At 37.8% G+C, this 27,310-nt stretch overlaps 6 protein-coding genes and 1 non-coding gene across 8 annotated transcripts; 3 read left to right on the plus strand and 4 right to left on the minus strand.

Annotated features, from left to right (window-relative positions):
- Positions 1 to 811: 811 nt before the first annotated feature.
- On the plus strand, positions 812 to 2,264 carry LOC139862773 (uncharacterized). Of its 2 annotated transcripts, none has more exons than XM_071851406.1 (4): positions 812 to 1,174; positions 1,272 to 1,392; positions 1,469 to 1,562; positions 1,693 to 2,264. In XM_071851406.1, the coding sequence occupies exons 1-4, from the start codon at positions 882 to 884 to the stop codon at positions 1,977 to 1,979; spliced, it is 795 nt and encodes a 264-aa protein (XP_071707507.1). In that variant the 5' UTR covers positions 812 to 881; the 3' UTR covers positions 1,980 to 2,264. The 2 variants fall into 2 exon arrangements, with proteins under 2 accessions (XP_071707507.1, XP_071707506.1); XM_071851405.1 differs by having other exon boundaries at positions 1,675 to 2,260.
- Positions 2,265 to 3,292: 1,028 nt separating this feature from the next.
- LOC139861918 (splicing factor-like protein 1) lies at positions 3,293 to 5,741 on the minus strand. Its single transcript, XM_071850440.1, has one exon. The coding sequence runs from the start codon at positions 5,701 to 5,703 to the stop codon at positions 3,574 to 3,576; it is 2,130 nt and encodes a 709-aa protein (XP_071706541.1). The 5' UTR covers positions 5,704 to 5,741; the 3' UTR covers positions 3,293 to 3,573.
- A 1,628-nt stretch (positions 5,742 to 7,369) lies between these two features.
- LOC139861626 (uncharacterized) lies at positions 7,370 to 8,172 on the minus strand. Its single transcript, XM_071850074.1, has 2 exons — positions 7,919 to 8,172; positions 7,370 to 7,835 (listed from the first exon to the last, which is right to left on the minus strand). Exons 1-2 carry the CDS (start codon positions 8,099 to 8,101, stop codon positions 7,530 to 7,532), a joined length of 489 nt encoding a protein of 162 aa, XP_071706175.1. The 5' UTR covers positions 8,102 to 8,172; the 3' UTR covers positions 7,370 to 7,529.
- A 2,916-nt stretch (positions 8,173 to 11,088) lies between these two features.
- Positions 11,089 to 12,165, plus strand: LOC139863163 (uncharacterized). Its single transcript, XM_071851810.1, has one exon. The coding sequence runs from the start codon at positions 11,089 to 11,091 to the stop codon at positions 12,163 to 12,165; it is 1,077 nt and encodes a 358-aa protein (XP_071707911.1).
- A 3,207-nt stretch (positions 12,166 to 15,372) lies between these two features.
- Positions 15,373 to 16,446, minus strand: LOC139863164 (uncharacterized). Its single transcript, XM_071851812.1, has 3 exons — positions 16,279 to 16,446; positions 15,778 to 15,920; positions 15,373 to 15,661 (listed from the first exon to the last, which is right to left on the minus strand). Exons 1-3 carry the CDS (start codon positions 16,318 to 16,320, stop codon positions 15,373 to 15,375), a joined length of 474 nt encoding a protein of 157 aa, XP_071707913.1. The 5' UTR covers positions 16,321 to 16,446.
- A 2,568-nt stretch (positions 16,447 to 19,014) lies between these two features.
- Positions 19,015 to 19,117, plus strand: LOC139865241 (U6 spliceosomal RNA). Its single transcript, XR_011764762.1, has one exon. It is a non-coding gene; the product is annotated as a U6 spliceosomal RNA (small nuclear RNA).
- A 2,609-nt stretch (positions 19,118 to 21,726) lies between these two features.
- Positions 21,727 to 24,124, minus strand: LOC139862848 (hexose carrier protein HEX6). Its single transcript, XM_071851479.1, has 3 exons — positions 23,901 to 24,124; positions 23,479 to 23,801; positions 21,727 to 22,938 (listed from the first exon to the last, which is right to left on the minus strand). The coding sequence occupies exons 1-3, from the start codon at positions 24,028 to 24,030 to the stop codon at positions 21,844 to 21,846; spliced, it is 1,548 nt and encodes a 515-aa protein (XP_071707580.1). The 5' UTR covers positions 24,031 to 24,124; the 3' UTR covers positions 21,727 to 21,843.
- Positions 24,125 to 27,310: the final 3,186 nt, after the last annotated feature.

Here is a 27,310-nt window from a genome sequence, read left to right on the forward strand (position 1 = left end):
ATGATACATACATTAAAATATCGTTACAACGATAATCGTTACATATAAGTCTCGTTTCGTAATACTTGAGTTAGTAGTCTTATTTTTACATATGTAGTTCATTGTTAATACACGTAATGATATATTTACTTATCATTTAACATAATTAACCAAGTGTATCAATATCTTAATATGATTCATATGTACCTAGTAAGACGTTGTTATAATGATAATCGTTATATATATCGTTTTCGAGTTTCTTAATTAATAGTCTCATTTTTATGTATATAACTCATTGTTAAAATACCTAATGAGATACTTACTTATAATAAAATCATGTTAACTATATATATAACCATATATATGTCATCGTATAGTTTTTACAAGTTTTAACGTTCGTGAATCACCGGTCAACTTGGGTGGTCAATTGTCTATATAAAACCTATTTCAATTAATCAAGTCTTAATAAGTCTGATTGCTTAACACGTTGGAAACATTTAGTCATGTAAATATCAATCTCAATTAATATATATAAACATGGAAAAGTTCGGGTCACTACAAAAACTCGGTCAAATCTCGGGTATCATAAAAATTATCTCAGAAGTCAACGAAAGTCAACCGCCGAGAACTTCCCGAGCTCTCCCCGAGTTCTCCGAGAACTCCAAGAAATGGTCCCGGCGAGAACTCCCCGAATTCCGATTTCTTCGACCTTGGTTTTACATCACCACTCAAATTGCTTGGGGCATGTAAAGAACAAAAGATACTTGGAGGAGCGGGAATAAAAATATATCTTCTCTACCACGTTGCAACTTCCATTTCCAAATAAAAAACATATCCTGTTTATCAATAATTACCCTTACCAATTTTCTTAAAAACTACGCTACAAAACAAATAACCACCACATGAGAAGGTCGTTCGGACCAATGGGCGGTGGTGGTCCGGGGATGATGAAAACCGTTCACAGAGCCGTGAGGGCTACCTCCGGTGGCTGTGGCTCAACCACCACCAGCACCAACTCACCCACATCAAGACCCACTTACAAACCTTCTTCATCTAATAGTAACACTACTAATAATAATAATTTTAAATCCATTTCTATCTCTTCTAACAACCATCCTAATGAATATGATGATTTTGTTTTTAGTACTGTTCCATCCATAGATGAAGTTCATCATGCAGTTTCTTCCCTTCAACAGTAATTAAGTATTCGATTATATTTCAAATTCATAATTGTTGAACCGTTGTATATATATCCTCTAAATCAGTGTTTTTGTTCTTCCTGTAAACTCTAGGGTTCATGATTCGGGGTGGGACTTAGATTGGATTGAGCCATCAACGAGTCTGATGCAATCTAGTGGTTCTCAAAGTGTTTATGATGCTTTTCGTTTGCTGCAAACTGAACCTTCGGTTAAGGTACCTTTTAACAGTTATAAAGGATCCATACATTAATTTAAATTTGAATGATGTAATTTAAGTGTAAATTGTTTAGAAAATGGTAATATCATTAGCATCTGATAAATCTGTTTGGGAAGCTATTATGAACAATGAGGCGGTTCGTGAGCTTAGAGATTCAGTCGATGAAGGTATGTATGACACAATGAATAACTAACTAGATTTTGATACTTAAAAAAATGGCCTAATTAAAAATGGATTGTTTTGTTATTATTTGGGTCATTGGGTGTATTAAATTTGCAGCAAATAAGAGTATTTCAGGGAGATCGGAAAAGGTTGAATCTTCTGAAGATTTGATTATATCATATGTTATACGTTGGATTATGATCAACATGAAAACAAAAGTGATGGAAGTATTTGAGAATATTACAGAAACGGTAAACAGGTTGTTGTTTCAGTCTTCTTCAGAATACAAAAAGAACGCGAAGGGAGACGGTGCAACCAATGAAGTGGCGGCCGGACCATTTGAGAAGAAACTAAGGAGTTCTTTTTTGCTTACAGTTATGACCATCTTGATTATAGTTGTGAGCCGGGCTTCCAGGTCTTAAAAATCAGAATTCGGACATTACAAACGTTCAACCCCTTTACATGGTTATGTGTGTCTCATTTTGTTAATAAAGTTAAGTTACACATGATATGATATTACTACAAGGTTATGAGAATTAATCTTAAGTACCTCACTGGATTACTATGCATGAAGCATGAGTTTTCTCTAAATTGCAGACAATTTCTAGTTAGCGATATAGACAAGGACAGTTTATCTTTGCCCTTTGGGATAAGCTCTGAAGCATAGTTGATTTAAGTGTATCATATTTGACATATTCTGTCTTTTCACGAAACTCTCTTGCAATTTGAAAATTTGTTGAAAATGTACCTGTTTTTTTAAACAACAAACTCACGCAACCAACAACATAATTTTACACGGATAATGTAATACACCGTCAAGGTTGTAAAACTCGTGACTCAGGAAGTTCTCGGCAGGAGGTTTTTGAGGAGTTCTCGGCGACTCGGGGAGAACTCGGATGCCGAGTTATGACCGAGAACTCGGCCGAGTCATCCGAGTTTTGCAACCATGACTACAATAATGTACTAAACAGGACTCAAACTCATGAGCTCAAAGTCAGAGGGCTCCTCGATACCACTAGGCCATAAGCCCTTTGGTAAAAATGTACCTGGGTTACCATAGCCAATTGGTATCAAAGGAAGACTGATGAGATAGTATGAATTGGAATCATGCTATTTACACCAGAAAATATGCAAAGAAGAGAATAGAATAGTCGTGTCTGTATCAATTTTTTGTTATTCCCATGTTCCGTAGCAGCAGTTACAGTTCAAACCATAAGATTGTTGAACGTGCATCTACATGATACGACAAACAGGTTCATGGCGTAACCACATGGGAATGTCAGAATACGGAGACCTGGTTCATAGGAGGCTTAACCACAAGGAAATTAACATAAGCAAAGTGCAGAGATCTATATTATATACACCTTGCATATATGTCTTTATCGTCCATCTAATAACATACTCCGTAACTTACCAACTAATGAGTTTATCATATACATTACTATATAGTACCACTTAAACTCAGAACAGTATCTTATGCGCAGTTCAACCTGCTGATTAAGAAACTTACTTCCAGACTTAGGACAAACACTTTGTGTCAGAGCACACTTGGGTCTTCAATTTTACTCACAAGTTTGAACTCCTTATCGATTTCATAGTATGAGCCTCAAGTAGTAGAATAAAAAAACATATGATTCAAAAGTTATTAAAGATTTTAGACTGTTTGTTCTTGGCTTGTTAAGTAAAATACTATTGTCCGATGGAAAAAGTTCATTAAGATCCTTTAAACATGAATTATAAATTTCATTAAGATGCTTTAAACATGAATAAATAAGTCTCACGATCCTGATAGTATAGATGATAGCTACTGTATCCAAAAATTTCATTTTGCAAAGAAACCACAATAAAGAAGAAGATGTCAGAGAGAAAACAGTTACCAATCATGATGATTTCATTTGTTCATTTAGGCCGAATAGCCAATTCTGCCTTTAGACCGACTAGCCAACAGCTATAACACAAATGTGTTCCGCCTTTTAAAGGGGCTAAATTTAAATCCTCACCAGCCAACAAGAGCATTCATTTCATATCAACCACAAAATTCTCATAATATGTAGCTGCAGCAGCTTTTCTTGTCTCCGCTGACACAGCAGGTGGTGGAGGAACATCAGGATTTGATGAGGCCCATGGGGCATTCGCAACCATCTGTGAATGGTCAACCGCAGATTGAGACATAATGGAAACATTATTAGTAACCGAAGGGTAAACAGGTGCAGCAGGAGGTACACCATAGTAAGATGCATAAGCATAAGTAGCCGTTGAATAAGCAGGATGAACACTTGGTGAAATTGCAGGGGTGTACATCTCACCATACGGGGCAGTTGCTGATGTCATGGATGATGTCATGTTAGGCATTGGTGTAGGATATTGTTGTACTCCATAAGGAGGTAACGGTTGGTAAGGTGAGTAGATAGGAACTGATGGTCCAGTTGGACGCCATGGAACCGGATTACTAACAAGCGGTGAACCAGCAGCAGCAATAGTAGTGGGGGCCATAGGGACAGGAGGACCTGGCGGGACAGCCGGCTGCTGAGGTGGCTTTCCAGCAACTCTAACAACGATTGATTTCCCATCCAAACGATGACCATTCATGCTAGCAATAGCAGTATTAGCTTGCTGAACATTTGAATATTTCACAAAACCGTATCCTCTCATAACCCTAGACATCACAATTTCACCAAAAGGAGAAAACAATTGGATTAAAGTATTATCATCTAAAGTGAGCGGCAAGTGCCCAATATACAAGTTTGTTTCATCATACTCCTTCAAAGAAGGTTTCATTCCATTAGTCAAAGCATGATTGGTTCCAGAACTGGGTGCACCAATAGCAAGAGTCGAAGAAGTTGACTTGGTCAACGATTCAGGAACTGTTCCTCCTAGCTCAGCTAAAAAGTTCTGATATTCATCATCCATGTTCTTACCGTTTACACCTTTAACTGGACAATCGATAGTCGGATGCCCACCATCACCACATATTTTACATAAAACTTCACTTTTAAAAGTCGAAGTACGCGACGGACATGCAAATTGCCGATGGCCCGGTTCACCGCATAATCTACAATACTCTTCATCTCGTATAGTCCCGTTTAACGCAGCGAGTTCTCTAAGTTGTTGTTTCTTATGTTCATTAAATACTTCATCAACAGGATTCAAAAGCTTCTCAATCATCCCTGCAGCAGCATCAACTGCTTCCTGCGTATCAGCCTCCACCATTACATGCAAATCCTCATTCTCGTACGGATCAGGTTTCAAATTACCCTTCTGCTGAAACTTACCTTCTTTCATCGACCCTTTACCACGTATCACAATTTTCGCACCCGTCTCCTTTTCCATCCTTTTCTGCGTTAACCCTCTCGGCCCAATAATAAGTCCAATAAAGTTATACCCGGGATACGCATTCTTAGGTATATAAAGCTTCTTTTGAACTTTTGGTGGCCTGTAATCCGCAGGTGGTTTAAATGACGGATTCTTTTTCAAAATCTGTGATATAATCTCATGCCTCTCTTTATTTAATCGTTCCCTAGCTCGATACTCTCGCGTATTAATCCTAATCCCTAAGTTATCGTTAACCGGTTCAGGTGAAGGTGATCTAGCACCTTCAGGTCTATCATCTAACAACAATCCAGACTGTAACTTTCTACTTATTTCTATCAATTTAGCATTAAGTACTTGAACTTCTTGATCAAGTACAATACCTGCAGTAAACTCCTTCATGAAATCAGGCAACTGTATCAGCGGATTCGGCACTTCGTCTTCCCATCGAGATTTTCGCTTTCGCGTACCGTCGCTACCGGCACTATAGTCGATGCTAGGCGCTGGATCCCACCGGCTTTTTTTCCTCCGGCGTCTGCTTGTTTCTTCCTCTTCGCCAGCTGAACAATCCTTAATTGCACTGTTTGTTACCTGAATTAACGGTTTAATTGAGGTGTTATCCATTTGCCTGTTGATAGCATCTTCCTCCGAAATCTGAGTTTGTTGAGAATAAATTAGGTTTTCTGAAGAGTGCGTAACGTTGTTTGTATCGGATTGGTTTGTGTTTTTGTGGTTAATTGAGGTTGGAATTTGGGGGTTTGTGGTTGAGGAAATTAGGGTTTCGGATTGTAGAGATGAATGGTGGGGATTAATATGGTTTGTATCGAGCGTGTCCATAGTTGAATTGAGGAATTGACGGCGATTGTGTTTGAGATTAACGGGCGTTATGGTAATGCGGGTAGTGGTGTGTGTACTGTTGCTGTAGTTCAGCAAATTGTTTGTACAAGTTCTGGTTGACTTTGAAGAAACAAGGGTGCTTCGCTAGGGTTTATTTGTTACTCCGTATATAGTTTTGGATAAAAAATACTCGTATATGTAAATAATTATAATTATAAATATTTAGTATATAATTATTTAATATGAAATAATATTGGAACAAATTTAAATATTAAGGTATATTGATGATAAAACTATATCATGCATATTATAAAAATATTTATTTATAGGTAACTTACTTTTATATGTCCTTAATAAAAATATATGTAAATAATTATAATTATTAGTTATGAAATAATAGTGGAACAAATTAAAATTAAAATTTAAATATTAAAGGTATATCCATAATAAAAACTACTATATCATGCATATTAAAATATATATTTTTAGGTATCATCCTTTTATATCTCCTATAAAATTTATTTTTTTCAAGAAAAAAAAAATACTTATTGAAAAATCTCATAAAATTATATCTATAAAGATTTATGTCCACATTAAAATGTGAATATATAAGTTTACAACTGTATAATCTGTTTATGGATAGAAACTTTTTAGATTTCGAAATATATAAATATTCATATTTAACTATAATTAGAAGGTTGCAAGAATATGAAATAATGGTTCTTAACTTAGAATGATCATATATTTATATGCATATTTATATATTATGTATTACATATTACATATATGATATATCATATAATATAAGAATATATAAATATAAATATTGAATATTCAACTATAATGTGTTGTGGATCAAATCATCTTTTTTATATACTGAAATGTAAAGTTGAAATATCATAGAACAAAAAAATTAAATGTAGAAAGGTTTTTCTGTTCAGGCTACCTGAGAGCCTAGGGCGAGTAATCCGACCCCATATTTTGATGTACACAATCCAGCATAATTACTTCCTTGCTATTTCCAACTCTTTCCACACCACCACAATATATTCGTCCTAAACATGATTCGAACATGAGACTTCTTGAAAGGAACTCGGGTCCCAACAAGTCACGGCCCTAAAACATTATAGAATGATCTATAGATATCCATTTACGGAGTATAATTGTTCAAAATTAATCTGAAACAATTAAAAGAAAAATATCATATGAAGAGGGAATATCAAATTACGTGGTAAATTATTAAGTATCATATCATATGAAGGGCCGGATGCTTTAACAAAAGTAGCAATATGCTAAAAGAGAAGCAACTATTTAAGGGAATAGAAGTCGGAAGAGAAAAAAATTGTGTTCTCGCTTCTTTAATATGTCGATGACAATCTATTTTGGTGATTTGAGTTGATACAATACGTGCAACCTAATGAAGCTACTTACATGTTTTGAAGATATCGGATTAAAGGTCAATTTTAATAAAAGTCGTGTGCTCGGAATTGCATGTGGAGATCCGAAAATTGAAACAATGGCAAGATGGTTGGGTTGTAAGGCAGATAGAATAAGATGTTGCCTTTCTAAAAAAGTATATTAACTATAATTATAACTTGAACTATTATCTAAACAAAACAAAAAAACTAATACCTAGGTGAATATTGAGGAATATAAAAAATGCCATACCACAACTTTGGATCTTATAGACCCTTTTATTTATTAAACACGATTTAAAGACTAAACACCTAAAAATCAGAGGTTACAACCATCTTTCGTTCATGTTACAAACTTACAAAATCCCATACACACATACATACATACAAACCAACTAGACCTCGATAGTACTAGGGTATCAGCACGATGGACCCCGAAGTTTTTCGACCTGCCATGTCAGCATGGGCTTGAGCAGCTTGAGATAGCGGGTAAGTATGATTTACACGGACCTTTAAAGCACCCGACTCCACATTAGTAAGCACTTCTTTGGTAGCTTCACGCATCTCGTCCTTTGAAAAACCAGACGTCCTTAGTGAGGGTCTCGTCAAAAACAGTGATTTTGCGGCTAGTGCAGATAAAGGGACAGGGTCAGGTGTGCCCGAAGATTGACCATAACTCATCATATATCCTCGAGGTTTCAAACATGCCAATGACCCCTGAAAAAAATAATTGCATCACCATCTAAATCAAATATAAAATATGTTATTATAATTTTTTTAAAATAAAAAAATTTGATTACCTCAAAGGTGTCTTTACCAACAGAGTCGAAGACAACATCAAGTCCTTCACCTGATGTTATTTCATTAACACGGGTGACAAAATCCTCATCTTTGTAAATAATAACGTGATGACATCCGTCTTGTTTGGCTTGCACAGCCTTTTCTTTAGTTGAAACGGTTCCAATAACCGTTGCACCGAGCATATTTGCCCATTGGCATAATAAAGATCCGACCCCACCTGCTGCTGCGTGGACGAGTACCGTGTGTCCTTGTTCAACCTGTACACCAAAACTTTCAACTTTCAGGAAAACTTATGTACAAAAACCGTTTACTAGAAAAAAGATTTTCACACCGTGTATTTTAGTGGTCGGCATTTTTTGATGTAAACTTAGGTTCAGATTTTGGTACGCTAATATAGGGATGCCAATGAACTTACTTGCCATATTTATATAGCGTAAGCTGATTACTGTAACAAAAATATTACTTATTCTGGGACTCTGGTTTCGAATTCCTCAAATTAAAGAATTTATGGTTTTCTCCTTAGTAGTTAACAAATGTGTAGTGCATGTGGCATTTTCAACCAATTTACTTATGAATAAGGGGTTCGGGGATATCATTTATAATCTTACCAAGTCAAATGGGTCAAAAGTCCATGGTAACTGCTTATAAATAAAGGAGGTTCTAGACAAACATGTTTCAAGTTAACCAGCCTGCACGAATTACCAATTTTGACCTGTTACCAGACACTCTTTCTTTCTACATCTTGTTTATTGTCTCAACAACAACAACTACAACATCAGCATTACCCAAATCCGCAGAAGGCGAGATATGGGGGAGGTAAATAGGTAACATGTAAACAGTTAACATTCATGATGATGATTGTTCAATCATAACCTTAATTGATGAATATTTATAATTTTAACATTCATCATGTTCATGAATGTTAATCAACATTCACTGTTATGAACGTTAACGTTCTTATAATCTAATATTCATTAATTAGGGTTACAACCTACAAAAAGAACTCATCAATGAAGGTTAATTTCAATCAACAAAATTTGTATCATAAACAATCAACAATCAAGAAGCAATAGCTTAAAATTAGGGTGAGAGAGAAAATGTGAGAGAGAGAGAGAGAGAGAGAGTGAACGCAGGCACAGCAAAGGTAGGCACGGCGGGAGTCGGGAGGCGGTACAACGGCAGCAACTACGGGAACCACGGCGGGAGTTCGAATCGAAATCACTTAACGTCGTACATGTTTTTCAATTTCCCTGATGATTGGAAAATTGTCGACCTATGGAAACTATTCAAAAGTTATGGATCTGTAAGAGATGTTTATGTGGCAAATAAACAACTCAGGAATGGATCCCGATTCGCTTTTGTTCGTTCTGGCGACGTACAAGATAAAGACACTCTGCTGAGATCGCTGGAAGGGATTAAAATCAATGACGTGGCCATCAAGATTTTCAATGCCACAAAAAGAGGTCCTAAGATCACTGAAAAGAACACTTACCAACCTAGGCCGGCCGTAAACGTCAATTGTTTTCAGGATGGCAGGCGTTTCACCGAAGTGATTGGGGAGAAATCTGGTGATCTAAGGCATCATCTAAATGATATAAGAAAAAGGGATGGAGCATTTATAAATACTGGGGGATTCAAAGGTGAGGATGAGAAAGTGGTGGTGATTGATGAAGATGACACAGCGATTCATGACTTACTCAAAAGAACTGTTATCTGTGAGGTTAAATATCCGGATGTTCTGGATAACCTTGATTCTATCCTCAAAAGTGAAGGTTTTGGCAACTGTCAAATTAAATGTCTCAAGGGGCTTGCTATCCTGATCGTCATGGATTCTTTGGATGTGGCAAATCTCATCCTAAAAGAAGACCACCCCCTAAGTAAGTGGATTCACAAAACACATATCTGGGACTTTGAACATTGGCCAGAGGCTCGAATGGCTTGGCTAAATATCAGTGGGGTCCCTCCCCCATGTTGGAATGAAAAAACATTTTCGTCCATTGCTGAGTGGTGGGGGACGGTGTACATGCTCGAAAACTGTCTCAGGGTAAGGTCTTTGTTAAGCTCAAGGATCCTGAGGTGGTCAACGAGTCCATCAAACTCCGATTTAGATCCAAAGATTACTTCATCACTGTCTCGGAAGAATTTAGAGTTATCCCTAGTAATATGGGTAATTCAAAAGCGGGATGGTATGAATCCAGTCATTATGCGGGGTACTCTAGTGCCAGCATAAACTCAGACGATTATTCTAGTGATGACATGTTAAGTTCAATCAGAGATGATGATGATATATTATGTGAAGAAGATAAGGCTTATGAATCTGATTCAGATGAAGGGGATCAATCTGTGGAAAATCCGGCTGTGGTGCCGGAAAATCTTTCATCGGATAATCTTTCAGGTAGCGAAGATGAAGAGTCAAAGTATTTTGGTATTGATGAATTATTTGATGATAACGAGGTAATTCTTGAAACTCCAATCGAAAATTCCGGCTCAGTATTTTCTCCCAAGGAGTGCAATAATGATCCAAACCCTAATACCGAAGAGTTTCCTGGAAAGGGGGTCCCACATGATGGCCAAAATATTGACAAAATTGGGGTGGAACCAACCGGGTACGTGGAATCAAACTGTGATCCAAATAATATTGGGCCAAACAAAATTGGGCCAACTGTTTCAATTCCTCCTAGGGCAAATAGCCCAACTTGCGATATTGGGTTAAAAAACAAAGGGAATAACAAAAGGAAGTATGTGGATCCTAGTGGGCTTACAAAACAGAAAAAATCACATTCTGGAGAAAGCAATCTGAGATCGAAGAACACACATTCGACACACTCGATAGATACTTCCAATTGTAGCGAATGTTACTGGCGAGCCATGGGTAATTGTAGAGCCTCATCAAGAATTATGAGATTCAAGTCTATGGCGAGATGTGGGGGACCTGGAGAACATGCGGTTAATTACAAATGCAAGTGTTGTGGAAGAAAGTCAAAATTGAGACCTAGGCACTGTCAAGATCATGCAAAAACTGGCAATCAAAGCAATCAAAGGCCTCAGACATCCTTCAACAGTGGCGAATTAAAGGAATACGGTGAAAACATTAGATTGAGGTGGCCCACCTCCAATCCATTGTAAGTGCTCTATGTTCCTTGTTTCTTTCGTTTTAATTCCGTTAATTATGAAGACACCATCGTTAAACATACGTGGTTTTGCAGTCGAGGGCAAATTCGGTTGGGTCAGGAACCTCTGTGTCTCAGAGAGGCCCGATATTGCTGTTTTTCAGGAAACGAAATGTCGTTTTTTGTCAGATTGGTGGGTACAATCCTTGTGGGGCAAACCTGACTTTGGGTTTATCCAGAAGGAGGTCGTTGGTAACTCGGGTGGTATGCTTTTGATTTGGGATAAGGGTAGTTTTGAGGCGCAAGATGCGTTTGGAAATGAGTTTTTTCAAGCAATTCGTGGGAAATGGGTACATTCGGGTCTGGAGTCGACTATTGTAGATGTTTATGGGCTTCACAATGATGCTGATAAAATAATTATGTGGGAATCGTTGTCGGGGCTCATAAATAATGTGGATACGGCATGGCTCTTATGCAGAGATTTTAATGAAGTGAGAGTTGCATCGGACCGATTAAACTCTCAATTCCATGCTTATAGAGCGAATAGGTTTAATACTTTCATCAGAAACAACGGGTTGATTGAAATACCAATTAGTGGGAAACGTTTTACCCGTATAAGTGATGACGGTGTGAAACTTAGCAAACTCGATAGATTTTTGGTTTCGGATAGTTTCATGAAACTTTGGGACGATCTTTCGGTAATTGCTCTTGATCGTAGATTATCGGACCATTGTCCTCTAATTCTCCGGGACAAGATCATTGATTTCGGTCCAAAACCTTTCAAAATATTCGATGAATGGTTTAGTTGTGAAGGAATTGATAATGTAATCAATGAAGCTTGGAGTCAACCGGTTACAAGCACTAGAAGAGATTGTGTCTTTCGGGATAAACTAAAGAATGTCAAATTTGCTCTAAGGTCTTGGAGTAAATATAACTATGGTAAACTTGATTGTGAAATCAACGAATTAAAGAAAGAAGCAAAAGAGTGGGAATTGAAAGCGGAGTCAAATCAACTTTCAAATGAGGATCGAGTCAAGTGGATTGAATGTAGACGTAAGTGGGTCGAAAAGGAGAAGTCCAAATCGAATATGTTAAAACAAAAAGCAAGGATCCGGTGGATAATTGAGGATAATTGAGGGAGATGAGAACTCAAAATATTTTCACTCCACAATTCGACGGAAGTACAACAAAGGTAATATTCGTGGGCTACATATTAACGGAATTTGGAATGAAAACCCAATCGAGATCAAAGAAGCTGTTGTGAACCACTTTTCGAAAATCTTTTCGGATCAGTCTCAAACCATCAGACCCCAAATCTTGAATTGGGCCGAAGCTGCTGCTGGTGAAATGTCCGGCCCATCAGGCCCTGCCCTTGTTCATGATATAGGTTGTTTTAAACTGACCGATTCTGAATCAGTCGACCTGGAACAATCATTCAGTGAGGAAGAAGTTTGGTCGGCCGTAAAAGGATGTGGGAGCTCTAAGGCACCTGGACCGGATGGGTTCAATCTCCGTTTCTACAAAAAAATTTGGAATTATTTGAAAGATGATCTCATGGATACCACCAATTATTTTTGGCTAAAAGGCGAGATCTCCACAGGTTGCAATGCGGCTTTTATCACGTTAATCCCTAAGAAGATTGATCCGATCAGCCTTTCGGATTACCGACCCATCAGCCTAATCGGTAGTCTATATAAAATCATCGCGAAAATTCTATCAAACCGACTACGAAAAGTTGTCCCTAAATTGGTGAATTTTGAGCAGAGCGCTTTTTTAAAAGGGCGCAATATCATCGATGGGGTTTTAATCGCAAACGAATCAATTAATTACTTGAAACAGAAAAAGGTCAAAAGTCTAATTTTTAAGGTAGCCTTTGAAAAAGCCTTTGACAGTTTGAATTGGGATTTCCTTATGGAGATGATGGGTATCATGGGCTTCGGGATAAAATGGAGAAAATGGATACTTACATGTCTTAAATCTTCCTCTATTTCGGTTTTGGTAAACGGGTCGCCTACGAAAGAATTTAAAATCTCTAGGGGGGTGAGGCAAGGCGACCCGCTTTCGCCTTTCCTCTTCATTATTGCGGCGGAAGGATTAAATTGGCTCACTAAATCCGCGATTTCAAATAATCGTTTCAAAGGCGTAGAAATCGGGAACGATAGGATATCGGGAACGCACCTACAATACGCGGATGACACGATCGGGAACGATAGGATATCCCTATCACACCTACAATACGCGGATGACACGATATTTTTTGGCGAATGGAGTGCGAGCAATATCGAAAACCTCATGAAGCTACTAAAGTGTTTTGAGCTAACCTCGGATTGAAGTCAATTATAACAAAAGCAACTTATTCGGTGTGGAAGTAGCTTCAACTGAGATCATCAACATGGCAAGAAGATTTGGTTGCAATGTTGGTTCTTTCCCATTCAATTATCTCGGCCTCCCGATTGGTGCTAACATGAAAAAATTGGATAGTTGGAAGCCGGTTATTGATAAGTTTGAGAAACGGTATCGGATTGGAAAGCTAGGACGATGTCATTTGGTGGACGTTTGACTCTCGTCGGTTCGGTTCTAAATAGTCTGCCATTGTACTTCTTCTCGCTCTTCCGTGCCCCGCCTTGCGTGCTTAAAAAGTTTGAGAGTGTGAGACGTAAATTTTTTTGGGGCGGGGCGGGTCGGGTGATATCACAAAAATATCTTGGGTTAAATGGGAGGATGTTACTCGTCCTTTCGAGGATGGTGGGTTAAATTTGGGTTCTCTAAATTGTAAAAATTTGGCTTTAATCGGCAAGTGGTGGTGGAGGTTTAATACCGAAACCACCTCCTTGTGGGTTAAAGTCATCAAAAGCATTTATGGGGTTGCGGGTCTTATTAATTCGGGTGGGTTTCATAATGCTTCTTGCTCTAATAGTTTGTGGCGAGAAATTGTTAAAACAGGTTACAAAATAAATGAGCTTGGGATCGATTTCAAAAACTCAATGGTGAAAGTTATAGGAAGCGGCAGCAACACCAGCTTCTGGCACGACACGTGGCTGGGAAATGCCCCTCTCAAACTCGTGTACAGCAGGTTATTTAGGTTGGAACAAAATCAAGAGGCATCAGTTCGAGATCGAATCTGTTGGCAGGCTACTCCATCAGTTAAAACCGAAGGTTGGATCCGGGTTCCAAGTGGACGAACTAATAGCGAGCTGTTGGAATTAAATAATCAGTTAACAACCTTAGTCTTTGACCCTTCAAAAGACGATTCATGGCGATGGACTTTGTGTGGCAATGGATCCTTCTCTACGAAAGTCCTCTCGGACTTGCTGTTTTCGAAATTGTTTTCATCAGAGGGGGCTCCAAGCGGTGCGACACTTAGGAACAATTTGACTCCAAAAAAAGTTGAAGTGTTTATATGGCGGGCAAAACGGAAAAGGTTACCTGTACTAACGGAACTCGATAAACGTGGTATCGACCTTCACACCGTGCGGTGTCCACTTTGTGACGATGGTTTGGAGTTGGTTGAACATTCTTTATTTTCATGTAAATTTGCAAAGGACATTTGGGAAAAAGTTTTATCTTGGTGGGGAAAAGGAAACAATCAACATCAGTGTTTTGCTGACATCTTCGAAATCGAGCACTCCTCTTCTCATTCATCGGACTTTAGTGCGAAGGTTTGGCAAGCGGTCAAGTGGGTGTGCGGATATCTCATTTGGAGAAACCGGAACCAAAAAGTGTTCAAAAATACGTATTGGACTCCTCCGGTTGCTTTGAGCGAGATACAAGTAAAGAGTTACGAGTGGATATCAAAACGGTGTAGGCGTGTGAAAATCGATTGGCATAGTTGGCTTCATAACCCGGCGTCTCTTTTTGTATAACCATGAGGATGAGAAAGTAATTGCTCGCCTCTGATTACTTGATGTCAGTTGCAATCTTTGCACCTTCTCATGTATGTTTTAGGCTAGCAATTCACTGTATTTTTGTATGTATGAGGCATCAGGCCACCTTGCGAAATCTCTTGTACATTTGAGTTGTTATTAATGTGAATCTTTCTGCTTTTCCAAAAAAAAAAAAATTTCTCAGCTTTGATCAACATTTATTAAAGTTCACTTTTTTTTTTATTTTTTTTTATTTTTTTGTATTGACACCCTACCTATCTATCTTGATACTACCATAAAAAAAAACCTCAATTAAATAAACCACTATCTACCTATAACATCAAATCCTAATAGTTGTCTGAGATCAGTAAGTTCCATCAGTCACATGCTTCTTTTAAGGTGACCTAACTTCTTTTAGGCATAAGTTTGATTTTTGGTTATGCAAGTCCATAAGTTGCTGTATGTTACACACTTACACCTCTAAAGAGTATCTAAATTGCACAAAAACAAATATAGCATGTTTCCAACACAAGTATTATATCTAACCTTGAACCAAGTTCGAACTAGGAACCGAGCAGTGAGTCCTTTAATCATGACAGAAGCAGCCACAATAGGATCAACTGACCCAAGAAGCACAACTTTGTCTGCTAAAACAATCTGTTCCTCTGTATATGTTCCCATTGCACTCCCAGAATGATAAACAACGTCTCCAATTTTCAAACCATTCACACCAGGCCCAACGGCTGTCACCACACCTGCTGCTTCCCCCCTGCAGATCACACTTATAAAGCATTCAACTTGGCAGTCGACAATCGTTCATACAGACTTCGAAGATTAGATACGAAAGAATTTTACTAATGTTATTACTGAAGACCAAAAAGAAAACCTGGTGTATATGGAATTTCGGGAATCTTATAAACTCCGGTTCGGAAATATATATCGATGAAGTTAACACCGATAGCTTTGTTCTTCACTCTTATTTCTCCTTCTTTGGGATCCCCTATCTCCACATCCTCCCATTTCAGTACCTATACAAACAATTTCTTCAGCAGCATGTACATGTATATATACAGATATATACCATATATAAGCAGCATAAAGAATTGGTAGAATAACATTTAAATATCATTATACTCAGTATTATTAGATTACAGAGTTAGTGAATTTCTTAAGTATTTGAAGTATGGTGTATCTATATCGAACAGAGTATATGTTAACAGAAGTTCAATTCAAATCAACTTTATTACATGAAAAACAGGGCAAGTGCTAATTTGTAGTAATACTAATACGGAGTAATTGAATTTAGATACAAATATATGAATTTTACATAAAGATACGAGAAACAGACAGGACGGAATTAAAGGAATAAAGTGGATAAAATTGAACCTCGGGGCCACCAAGCTCATAAACCCTAATAGCTTTAACCATCTTCCAGTTTTGTTTCCAGAACTCTGCTGGATATTTTTCAGTTATGATTATTGTGAATTCGACTAAGAAAATGTCTTCGGGTTTTATATAAAAGAAGAATACAAGATGGATATCGAAGTAGTGATGGCAGACGGATAATTTGATGATGTAATCGACGTTTTACCCTTGTACAGATTGATACGTGTTAGATTTTGTTGATTTACTTTGGTGATTTTAGAGTTTGTGTTGTATAGCATGGTTTCGATTGTTGAACTTAGCCCAAATGTTCCTACTTTGAGTCATTGGATATGGACATGACTTCAATCTTCTTTATCAATAACATACTCGGTAATTTTCTTTAAATCAATTGAAAATCAATAATGATGGTATATATTGACCGTATAAGAAGATTTTATCGGATTCGTTCGCGGACTTATACCCAAAACACTGCCAGAACGAATGTGTTCCTGATACTGTCGATCGGGTTCGGGTTTACGCCCAAACGTGTGTCTTACACGCAAACAATGAGAGTCGTTGAAATAAATGATCTACTGATGTCAAAAAATCGTCATTAAAAATAGAACCTAATTTCGTTTGTTTAGTCTTGGGGTTATGTTCGTCTAGTTTAGGTAGTTTTGTTCTGTAGCTTTTTAGTTTCCGAGTCTTTTTCGGTGTGTGTCGTGTTGTATTCATTGATTGAATTCATTTTCTTTTAGAAAACATTATTATTTCTTTTAGAAAACATTGTTATTTCCGTGAGTTTTCGTTATTTTTGCAAAAGAAAATGATACGTGATTAGGGCCACACACTTATTATCAAGCGAGTGTAGCCATTCCAAAAATAAATAAAAATTATCAAGCGAGTGCAAATTAAGTTCGGGTCGACAGACGGAACCCCCAAGCGACGGACACAGATATATTATATATGCGATCCGTCTTTCAAATTTATCTTGCCATGAGCCGTCTACTTGTCAAGGGTATAATTTTTCGCTCGTTTTCGTAACATAGATATATAACTACATATATATTAACTAGTACATGTCCACGATCCACGATACTAGGATAAACTCACGAATAACTATAAATTTATATTGAAAATATATTTATATTTATATTAATTTATAATAAAACCATAGGTGTGCGGGTTAACAGTTACAAATCAATAATTAACAAACACTCAAGTGCGAATCTTGCACATGCTCATGTTCCGCCCTGAATTTTACAATTTATTTGACGTCTCTATTGAAGTATAAACTATTACAAACCAATAATAAACAAAACTCAAGCAATCATATCGACTGCTAACACATGAAATACGATAACTGAAACTCCATAATCTATAAAGATAACCTAAAATCGACTGCTTATCATCTTCAAATTCACGTAAACAACAAGAAAACGTTAATACACAAATGAGAATCACCACCACAAACCACAACTAAATCGGACAAAGAATCACCACCACAAACCACAACTAAATCGGACAAAGAATCACCCAAACTACCTCTAAATACCACAAAATTACCCCAACCGAAGGGAAAGCAATGAAAGAAGGGTTGACCTGTTATAGGAACTGGTTGACTTAAGACATAATGGCTCTTGTCAACGCTTACAAACTAGTTATATGAACATGTTGACTTAAGACATAATGTCTTTTGTCAACTTTCATGTATGTTAGGACCAAAACCCTGTTTAATAAGGGTTTTAGCGCGTAAAATGACTCTATGCTCCGATCGAGGATAACATTGTAATACCCGGCTCCGGAACACAAACCCATCCACGTGATGGACGAGGGCCTGCACTCACTCCGCTCACTACCCCTCAGGTAAGGAGACTTCAAGTCAGCCTAAGCTTTTATTGAAGTCCCTGTTACCGGATTTTGAGGGTATGGAGCCGCGTCGTTTGATTGGCAAAGACCCGGGGGGGGGGGGGACTACTCCCGAGGGCCTCGAGACCAGAAAGAATGGAGTCTTTAGAGCAACAACACAATGTGAAGTTCGTCGGTAAAGGAAGAGGGAAATTGCACATCGGATACAGATGTATTTAGAGACGTGAAAAGGCAGAAGTAAAAGGTCTAGTATATATGCAGAGATCCACTAATACTAGTTGATCTCTGATTGGTACCTCCACTAAAGTAATAAAAGTACTTACTTACTAACGCAGCTTCAAAATTTTAGGTCCTTCTAAATTTTTTATTTAATTTAATTAAATATATTGAAAAAACTATTTACATATTCAAAATTTTAAGTCCTTTGAAATTTTTGGGCCCTAGACGATTGTTTATCTTGCCTATGCTCGAAGACATATGTTGATACTGTCAAGGCCAAGCCAAACGCACACGCCGAATCACGTTTTCGTAATATAAGTACTGTGTACAATTTAAGTCGTATAGTAGGATCATTGGTCATATGTTTTCAAATGGCAGCAAACGAATTACGTAACTTTACATAGTTTATTTCTTTGATTCATTATTCATCACCGATAGTATCGAAAAAAGCTATTAGTATATCGTTATGATTAATAAAAAAATACGACTTTATTTGGTACTCCTTAATAAAATTGTAAAATAGTTGCAAGAAAAATAAAATAAAAGAATAAAATAGTGATTTTATAGTTAGTGTAACCAAAATATTGTCAAATCAACTGAACTCGTCCCACACCGACCAGAAGAGCAACCCTCGTTAACTTTTTAAAGTAGTGATCAGCTTCCATCATCGTCCCTTCGGGGACATCCGATAAAATTGGAACGATACAGAGAAGATTAGCATGGCCCCTGCGCAAGGATGACACGCACAAATCGAGAAATGGTCCAAATTTTTTTTTCCCCAAATCGATCTCCGTTTTCGTTGAAACTCTAATTTTTTTTGCCGCTGATTCTGTTAATTTATTGCATATTTGTTGGAAATCTCCTCAAATTTCTTTACTTTCTTTTTGTCAAAACCTTAAATTTTGTGTCTTTGTTTTCGTATAAACCCTAATTCTTTGCTATTAGTTTTTGACGTTTACTGATTTACTTAATTTAGTGCATAATTTGTTCGAGAATTCCCCCAAAATTTGTAATTTGTTTCTGTCAAAACCCTAATTTGGAAAATAAATGTTCGCCTGGAATTAGAACTTGTAACCCTAATTCTTTTTGCTATTAGGTTTTGCCGTTCCTTGATTTAGTTAAATTATTAGGTTTCGCTTTTTGTTCCCTTTAATGAAAATATGTATAGGTATGTTGAAATCTTGATTTTTAATTTAAGATAGATACATAATAAATACAGTAATGCATACTTGTATGAAATATAGAATCATGTATTATGCTGTATGCTGTTTGAACAACTGTTATATCTATTGTTGTGTGTGCACTTTGTACATTTTATTGCCTACTCTGTCAACTACATAAGATTGTAAATGATGATTGAAATGATCTGTTAGGACTGCTTATTGTATCTATCCTTCATGATTTGACTACTACCTAATTAACTTCTGTGCTGTTTGATAAATCAGTTACCTGCATTACGTATTATACATGTGCGTACTAATCGTGTATGTTTCTGAAAACTGCTTGCACTAGTTGAAATCAATCCAACCATATTTCTGACTTGCAAATATGATGTAGTATTTCATTCTTGCATAGTTGCATATAACATCTATAGAATCAAGAGTAATCTTTGCATATGTTCAATACAATACAATACATTACTGGTTTATTTACGACTATGTCCCCTTGTTGCTAAGTTTTGTTCTGCATTTATATCTCGAGTAAGTTAAATTGTATTTTCCCCTTATTAGTAACAGTTATTAGTCATCGACAACTTGGTTGTATCCTTATGCTTGATGTCGTTTTTGGGATAGGTTAAGTCGAGTTATAGGTGTCCCCTTTGATTATGATAAATCATTTCTTATATATAACTAGAAACTTGTAAATGTGACTGCACGGGTGTCAACTTTCATGCCCAGTCTACATTTTTGAAGGAAATTTCATGTTTAAAAAAAATGTATTTATTGAGTGTGAACTAGGAACCTCTAATGTTTTGTTGCTGGACTCAATTCCTTTGGTGGATACGAAGTTCGTATTCGTGGCTAAATGTTCATTGTCTTTAAAAACCATTGGTTCTCTTTTTGTTTTTTGTTAAATCGACGAATGCGAAGCATATTCATGACTTGGTTGAAGTGGATTTGAAAGATTCGAATTGTTCAAGGTGTAATGTTTGGGTCTCGGAAATATTGGATATTAAATGTCTTAATCGGGTTCTTGTTGACGGTTTCGATCAAGACTTGTTGGAGTCGACCAATCAGTTCGTGGTTTCTAACGGTATGGGTTTCGATGGCTTCGGGGTCAAGCAGAATGATCAGGCATCGGCTAGGCGTGAACCGGATAGGGTGGCGGCAGCGGGTTCTATTTATTCAGGTTTGCAATTTGGTACAGTGGATTAGACAATGGTGACATTCTTTAATCTATGGATAGGTGTGATGCCCCTGTTGTTTTGGTTGATATACCTTCCAGTGGAGGGGTTGCTAATTTTGAAGTTATAAAGAAAACATTGTGCAATAAAGGCAAATCAACGATGGTTGATCAAGTTGGTTCGAGCGAACACAATGGTGATGTTACTAATGTTAACTTGGTGGAACCGATTAACAAATGCAAACAAAAGGTTTTGGCTTTTGAGTCCATTCATTGTAAAGTAGTAAATTGTGGTGATGTCATTGATGTTAACTTGGTGGAGCCAAATGATGATGTCATTTCTATTGGTGTTTCGGAGTCAAATGATGATAACATAATGTTTGCGGAAAGATTGGCTCGGTTAAAGAAGAATAAAAAGAAAGAAGTATTGTTGGCAAAACACACTTTGGGTAATTATAAGCTTAAAGATCATATTGATAACTTGGATTATGGGGACGCCATACAAAACTTGTTTATGGGTTATTATGATGTAAGAGATGGCGGTTCATCAGCAAATGGGAAAGGAAATATGTCCGTAGAGGCTTTCACGACATTGGACGAAATGATGACACGCGTGGCCGAGGAATGTTTCGGGTGATGGATCCGCCAATGTGTTATCTTATAAGATAGAAAATCGGCCCGGGAAGAACACTTTGAAAGAGACGATTAATGGTAAATTGAAACGGGCAGGCCCTAGAGGTTGATTTCACATGGTTTATTTGGTTTGGTTTGGTTCCTGTCTCCCATCTGTATCGGGTAATTTCGAATTAGTATTGGAAAGTTTTGTATTAAGGTTTTTCGGGTTGTCAGGGGAGGCTTGTTTATAAGCTTGTTTATATATAGTTAGATGGTTTCTAGATGCGAGCTTTCCGATTTCCCCCGTCCGTTGAGTGCGTTTTTCTTTTGGAAACAACCTCGTTTCTATATAAATTTTAGTTATTTTTGCTAAAAAAAAGAAAACATTTGACTTGACATATAGTAATATAATATGCACAAATATATTAAAGTCCAAAGTTTGATATAAAGTTGCATAATCTATGCCTATAATTCATTCGTTATCAAATCGAAACACGCACTTAGCTCAAATGACTAGTATCTTTGGGTTTTTCTGTTGACCTATATAAGCTCTGTAGTAATAGGATTATTATTATTAAATGTTGTATCTTTATCATCTTCTTCACCCACATATCTCTTCCAAAACCAATGCTGCTTCCATATCCGATCCATTGTTTCAATCGGAACATCTTTAGTTTCAGGAAGAAACAAATACACAAACACAGTCATCACACCCACCCATCCACCAAAAAAGAAAAACGTTCCCGCCTTAAAATGACATAGCATCGCTAGAAACATTTGAGCAACGATGAAAGTAAAAAGAAACCCGACCGCCACAGTGATACTTTGTCCCGCAGATCGTATCTCCAACGGGAATATCTCACTAGGAATTAACCATCCTAACGGGCCCCAGGATAAACCGAAACCAGCAACATAAGTGCAAATCAAAATCAACACTAAGTACCCATACCCTTTGCTTAGTCCACCATGATCTTGTAACTTTGCCTCCATAATTGACCCAACTAGTATTTGTGAAATGAACATTTGAACCCCTCCAATGGTGAATAAAGTTCGGCGACCAACTTTATCTACTATCAGTAATGATAGAAACGTCATGCTTAATCCGACTAATCCAGTTACAACTGCTGACATCAGCGAAGCACTTTCACCGAATCCTATTGTTCTGAATAGGATCGGTGCATAAAAAGAGATGACATTAATTCCGGTAACTTGTTGAAAAAATGGAATAAGGATTGCCATAACAAGTTGAGGTCTGTATTTTTGTCTTAAAATGTTTCTGAAAGGGTGTTTGATGGTTTTTGAGATTTCATTTGCAACCACAAGATCATCAAATTCGGGTTGTATGTCATCCGTACCTCTGATTTTTCGTAGCATTTGTTTAGCTTTATTTGAATCTTTATGTATTAGGCTGTTAGGTGTTTCTGGTAAAAAAAGAGCTCCAAATGTTAGAATTAAGGCGGGAACAGCAGCCATGGCTAACGAGATTCGCCAACCCCAGCCCTGTTTTATCTTTTGTGTCCCATAATTTAGAAGATTTGCTATTAATACGCCTACGCCAACACAAAACTGGAAACCCATGTTAAATGCTCCTCTGTATCGTGATGGCGCCATTTCTGATAGATATAATGGAACCGACTGATGATCAAAAAGAAAAAAAGAAAGATATAAGACTTGACCTTTTAAATTAAGAAGATGATAGTTGGCTAAGTTAATGAAGAATATAGTAAATTATACCGATAATCATTGTTGTTTACATGAAACTACCTCAACCGTTTTTATCTCTTGCAAACTACACCGACCGTCCTTGATTAATTTGGTAGTGCAAGGCGGTCGTCCTTGTGGCTTTCATGAAATTACACCAATCATCCTTATTTTCTTAAAATTACACCGATCATCCGTGAATTACTTCAAGTGTATGTTGGTGGGTCTATGACTCACTTAAAATGCAAGTTACTAGGAGGGATGATTAACGCACATTTTAGGTAAATCGGGACCATTAATGTACAATTTTAGGTAAGTTAGGAACGATCTCGGTGTAATTTTTAAAAGATAAGAGTGATTGATGTATCATGTAACTTCATAAAAACCACAAGGACTATCAATCAATATGATTTTTAAAAGATAAGGACAATTAGTATAATTTCATATAAATTTAAAGAATGGAAAAACGTTTACCTGGTTTGCAAAGCCGACTCCAACACCAAGCAAGATGCGACCGATTATAAGCATATACAAATTGAAAGCTGCACCCCCAAGGGCTGCACCTAAAAGAAATGCGATCCCGCCAATAAGAATCGTGGGTCTGCGTCCAAACGCTCTAGTGATCGGTGAAGCGAAAAAGGTTGCAATTAGACCGGCTACATATAGTGAAGATGTGAAAGAAGTCAAAAGTTGACTATCAAATTTGCAGTAGTTGCTGATCTTGGTGTCTTTTATCATTTTGGTGTACACCTTTGGAAAAAACTTCTCTAAAAATGGCGCCATTGAAGTCACTCCACCTTAGAGTAAATAAAAAGAAAATGTTACTTTCTTTCAAACAATTTAATCTAATGCAAAAAGTTACATAGATCAGTTTACAGAAATATAACTTCAGAAACCTGAAATTCCGATATCGTATCCAAAAATGATTCCTCCGGTTGCAGCAACCACGCATGACAACACGACAAATGACGTAACCCGACCATTGTACTTCCGAACTTCACTGCTTACGTATGACCCAACAGCCATAGAGTTCTAACCAGTTTTGAGAAGGGTGGGAATCGGTATTACATACGGAGTATATGCATATATATGTAACTATACATATAGTCCAACTTGACAGCTAGGGATAGTTATCAAAACATATGGATAAAAAAAAAAAAATGATATTTTGATTTTTGATACAGTTACCGTTTTTAGTCCAACTTATAGTTTTGTAGCTTTGTGGGCACTCGCTGTCAAAGCATTCATTTATAGAGACAAATCAACGTGTCCAAATTTATGTCATAATCACAATCTTAATCATATTTAAGACAGTGTATTGTTTTATGAAATTATATGAGATGATAGACTTAACAATTATAGAATAGTCAACATATCCAACTCTATCACAATCACTTATACATCATTATAAATCAGGAAATGTATATGGGGATTACTTGCTCTGCCCAAAATTAAAGGAACAACTCTATTTACTTTCGGGTTGAAACACTAAACCTTACTATCTTCATACCTTATATTATCAAATAGATATTGATGATTAGATATTGTAGATGGCTTTCTACGGATCTAGAGGTCGGTCTATGGCCGGATCTCGTGGCGAAAACACGAAATCAAGTTTAATCGAATAACGGGTCAAGCGATAAGCGTCTAAGTCGAATCTAGGTCGAATCCTAGGTTAAGACGTGGCCTGATGGTGTTATTTCGGTGGTAAAAGTGGTCGGAGACGAATGGGGACGAAGGGAACCGGAGAGGGTAGTGAGAATGCGTAACACTAATCTGTTCCAGAGTTCCCGTATATATAATACCAGATGTCGACAGTCAGCCGACTGTAGTCTTACAGTCGTCCGACTGAGCTAGTCAGTCGTTCGACTGAATCTACAGTCGTCCGACTGAGACTTCAGTAATAATAAGATTATGTAATTAATAAGAACGCAAAGTAACGATTAATCATTAAGAACACATTACAAGACAGAGTTAAGCAACAACGAATAAGAACTAGGGATTCACGAATATGCACCAACAAACTCCCCCTAAGACCTAGTTCTATATAAAGTATCTGTCTTGTCTTCAACCCTGTTTAGGATCGGCATTCATGCCTCGCAGATAGCAAACCTTGGCGACTTTGCTAAACTGTTCTGCTTGGACACGATTCTGAGGTCGATACATCATCCGACTGAAATGCAAAGTATGAATGTCAGCTTTGGAACAATTCCTGAGCCAGACCGGATCGAGAACACGGATCGTATCATTGTCATCCCCCTTCGTCTTTTCCAACACAATGACGGCTTCCTCTGAGCGATCGTCATAATACCACCAACGAAAACGTGGGCTAAAGTTTTGCGGCATCTTTTTCACTGGTACTTGTCTCATGTAGCGCACCGCATCATATTTCACAATCTTACGTCTTAGGCCCGTTTTCTTGTTTGTGCGATAAAAAATCTTTGGAAACTGAGGTCGGAAACCCTCGAAGTTCTTTGATTTGAAAGATGTTTTTATCCACTTTGCCAAGATATCGGAGAGTCCACTGATCTCCTGATATAACATCCGTAGCCTGGCAACTTGCATGAATTCATAGTAAGGCAGAGTCTTAAAATCCCAAGGGTTTTTCATGTAATCCACTCCACCTTCTTTCTTGATCGCATAACAATTCAACTCGTTAATCCAGGCCCAAGCTAGGACTTTCCCTCTGCCCATGTGCTCGTCCTTCTTGGTCACATACTTCAACCAATTGGGCTCGAGTTTCGGCTTTTCACAATAATTTCTGCAGCGCAAAGCAATTTTCCATTGCGCTTCCAAAACCTCTACCTTTTCTTTCAAAAACCTTACCGGCAAAAACCCTTCCGGTAACACCTCTGTTCGTTCTTTCTCTTCACACTTTCTGTTCAAAATCTCCTCATTCATTTTCTCAAAATCAGCAAAAGTAGGGAGATCATCATCAACTCCCTCATACCGTGGGTAATCCTCCACCGGTTCATCCTCTATAACAACATCATCAAAAGAATTATCGGTTTCACCAACAGGAGCAGGTTCATCAACAAAATCATCATCACTGTCTCCAACCGATTCAAAAGAATCATCATCAAAGTGGACCTTTGACGACGACGAGGCTGCATTTGCGTCAGCATATAAATTCGCTTCTTGCTCTAGACGCACCAGCCGATCGATGTCCTCCCTAGAGAGGTCGTGAGGAATCTCCCCCTCCTCTAAATCATCAAAAACAGAAGAATGATTTAGTTTATCTTGCATTGCTATGAACTCCGCGACAGTTATAACCTGTAACGGAGTCGGATGTAAAGGGTGGTCGGTGTCATACCCTTTTGCCACTTCCAAGTCGAGCTGTTCGTTAAAATCCCCAAACTGGCTAGGTCCACCTCTCTCTTCAATAGTCTCAACCACCTCCAGATTCTGTTCTAGTTCTTCGAGTCGTTTAATAGCCGTCTGAGCCAAAGATTCAGCCCGAGGTAGGGCTAAAGCGTGACTATCCGACGTCGCTCTCAGCTCATCTATCTCTTTCCTTTGAGCCTCAATCAACTTCTGTTGGGCCTCATAGGCTGCCCTTAACCACTTGGACTCTTCTTCACGTTTCTTCTTCTCATCTTCAGCAGCTTTTTGAAACTGCTCAAAGTTTTCACACAGCGTAACGTATCGCTGACTTAACAAGGCTACATCAGGGTTGGTTAGGGTTAAGGTTCGAGTTGATTGAGTGGGTGGAGGTTGTGGAATTGGATCTGTTGGAGTTTGAGTGACAGGAGGTGTTTCTGTTGTAGGATTTGTTTGGGTTTGGGATTGAGATTGGATGTTTGACGAAGACTCGCCAGGTTTCAAAACTTTCTTCATTAACCTCATACGTTTAACCCTCACAGCTTTAGTTGACACTTGTGGAGTTTCCTCCATCTTTCGCTTCAACGCCTCGGCCGTTTCGGCCGGCAACTCCTCACCTTGACCACCGTCGACAGGACGATTTTCTGGCTGAGATTGAGGCGGTTGATCAACCTCTTGCTCACCAACAACTTCAATCTCTTCCTCTACATCTGATTCACTGTCTGAGTGACGACAAGCATCACCCTCTGGACAAACGTAATTTGGATTGGCTAAGTGACCAATCAACCTCTTAAACGGAACATCAGCCGTCCCCTTCTTCTTTTGTTGATAACGCGTTAAACCAACCGCGTTCAGGTGAATCAACTCAATAACATCCTCCTTGATTTTACGCAGGTCAGGAACCTGACTATCTATTATGATCTGGAGGAATCGAGGGTACATCAGGTACTGTGACCTTGTGTCAGCCTTGAGATTGCTGACAAGG

The sequence above is a fragment of the Rutidosis leptorrhynchoides genome, chromosome 8, assembly GCF_046630445.1.
Source record: "Rutidosis leptorrhynchoides isolate AG116_Rl617_1_P2 chromosome 8, CSIRO_AGI_Rlap_v1, whole genome shotgun sequence".
In the NCBI taxonomy this organism is placed as follows: Eukaryota; Viridiplantae; Streptophyta; class Magnoliopsida; order Asterales; family Asteraceae; genus Rutidosis; species Rutidosis leptorrhynchoides.

Excerpts from the sequence above, each read along its gene's own strand:
- LOC139862773 (XM_071851405.1), top strand. The coding sequence starts at position 882 with ATGAGAAGGTCGTTCGGACCAATGGGCGGTGGTGGTCCGGGGATGATG. Across the intron at positions 1,175-1,271 it reads GCAGTTTCTTCCCTTCAACA|GGTTCATGATTCGGGGTGGG; the intron begins GTAATTAAGTAT and ends TGTAAACTCTAG. Across the intron at positions 1,393-1,468 it reads AAACTGAACCTTCGGTTAAG|AAAATGGTAATATCATTAGC; the intron begins GTACCTTTTAAC and ends TAAATTGTTTAG.
- LOC139861918 (XM_071850440.1), bottom strand. The coding sequence starts at position 5,703 with ATGGACACGCTCGATACAAACCATATTAATCCCCACCATTCATCTCTA.
- LOC139861626 (XM_071850074.1), bottom strand. The coding sequence starts at position 8,101 with ATGCTCGGTGCAACGGTTATTGGAACCGTTTCAACTAAAGAAAAGGCT. Across the intron at positions 7,836-7,918 it reads TTGGTAAAGACACCTTTGAG|GGGTCATTGGCATGTTTGAA; the intron begins GTAATCAAATTT and ends TATTTTTTTCAG.
- LOC139863163 (XM_071851810.1), top strand. The coding sequence starts at position 11,089 with ATGAAGACACCATCGTTAAACATACGTGGTTTTGCAGTCGAGGGCAAA.
- LOC139863164 (XM_071851812.1), bottom strand. The coding sequence starts at position 16,320 with ATGGTTAAAGCTATTAGGGTTTATGAGCTTGGTGGCCCCGAG. Across the intron at positions 15,921-16,278 it reads ATGAGCTTGGTGGCCCCGAG|GTACTGAAATGGGAGGATGT; the intron begins GTTCAATTTTAT and ends TTGTTTGTATAG. Across the intron at positions 15,662-15,777 it reads GAAATTCCATATACACCAGG|GGGGGAAGCAGCAGGTGTGG; the intron begins TTTTCTTTTTGG and ends TGTGATCTGCAG.
- LOC139862848 (XM_071851479.1), bottom strand. The coding sequence starts at position 24,030 with ATGGCTGTTGGGTCATACGTAAGCAGTGAAGTTCGGAAGTACAATGGT. Across the intron at positions 23,802-23,900 it reads ATACGATATCGGAATTTCAG|GTGGAGTGACTTCAATGGCG; the intron begins GTTTCTGAAGTT and ends ATTTACTCTAAG. Across the intron at positions 22,939-23,478 it reads GAGTCGGCTTTGCAAACCAG|TCGGTTCCATTATATCTATC; the intron begins GTAAACGTTTTT and ends TTTGATCATCAG.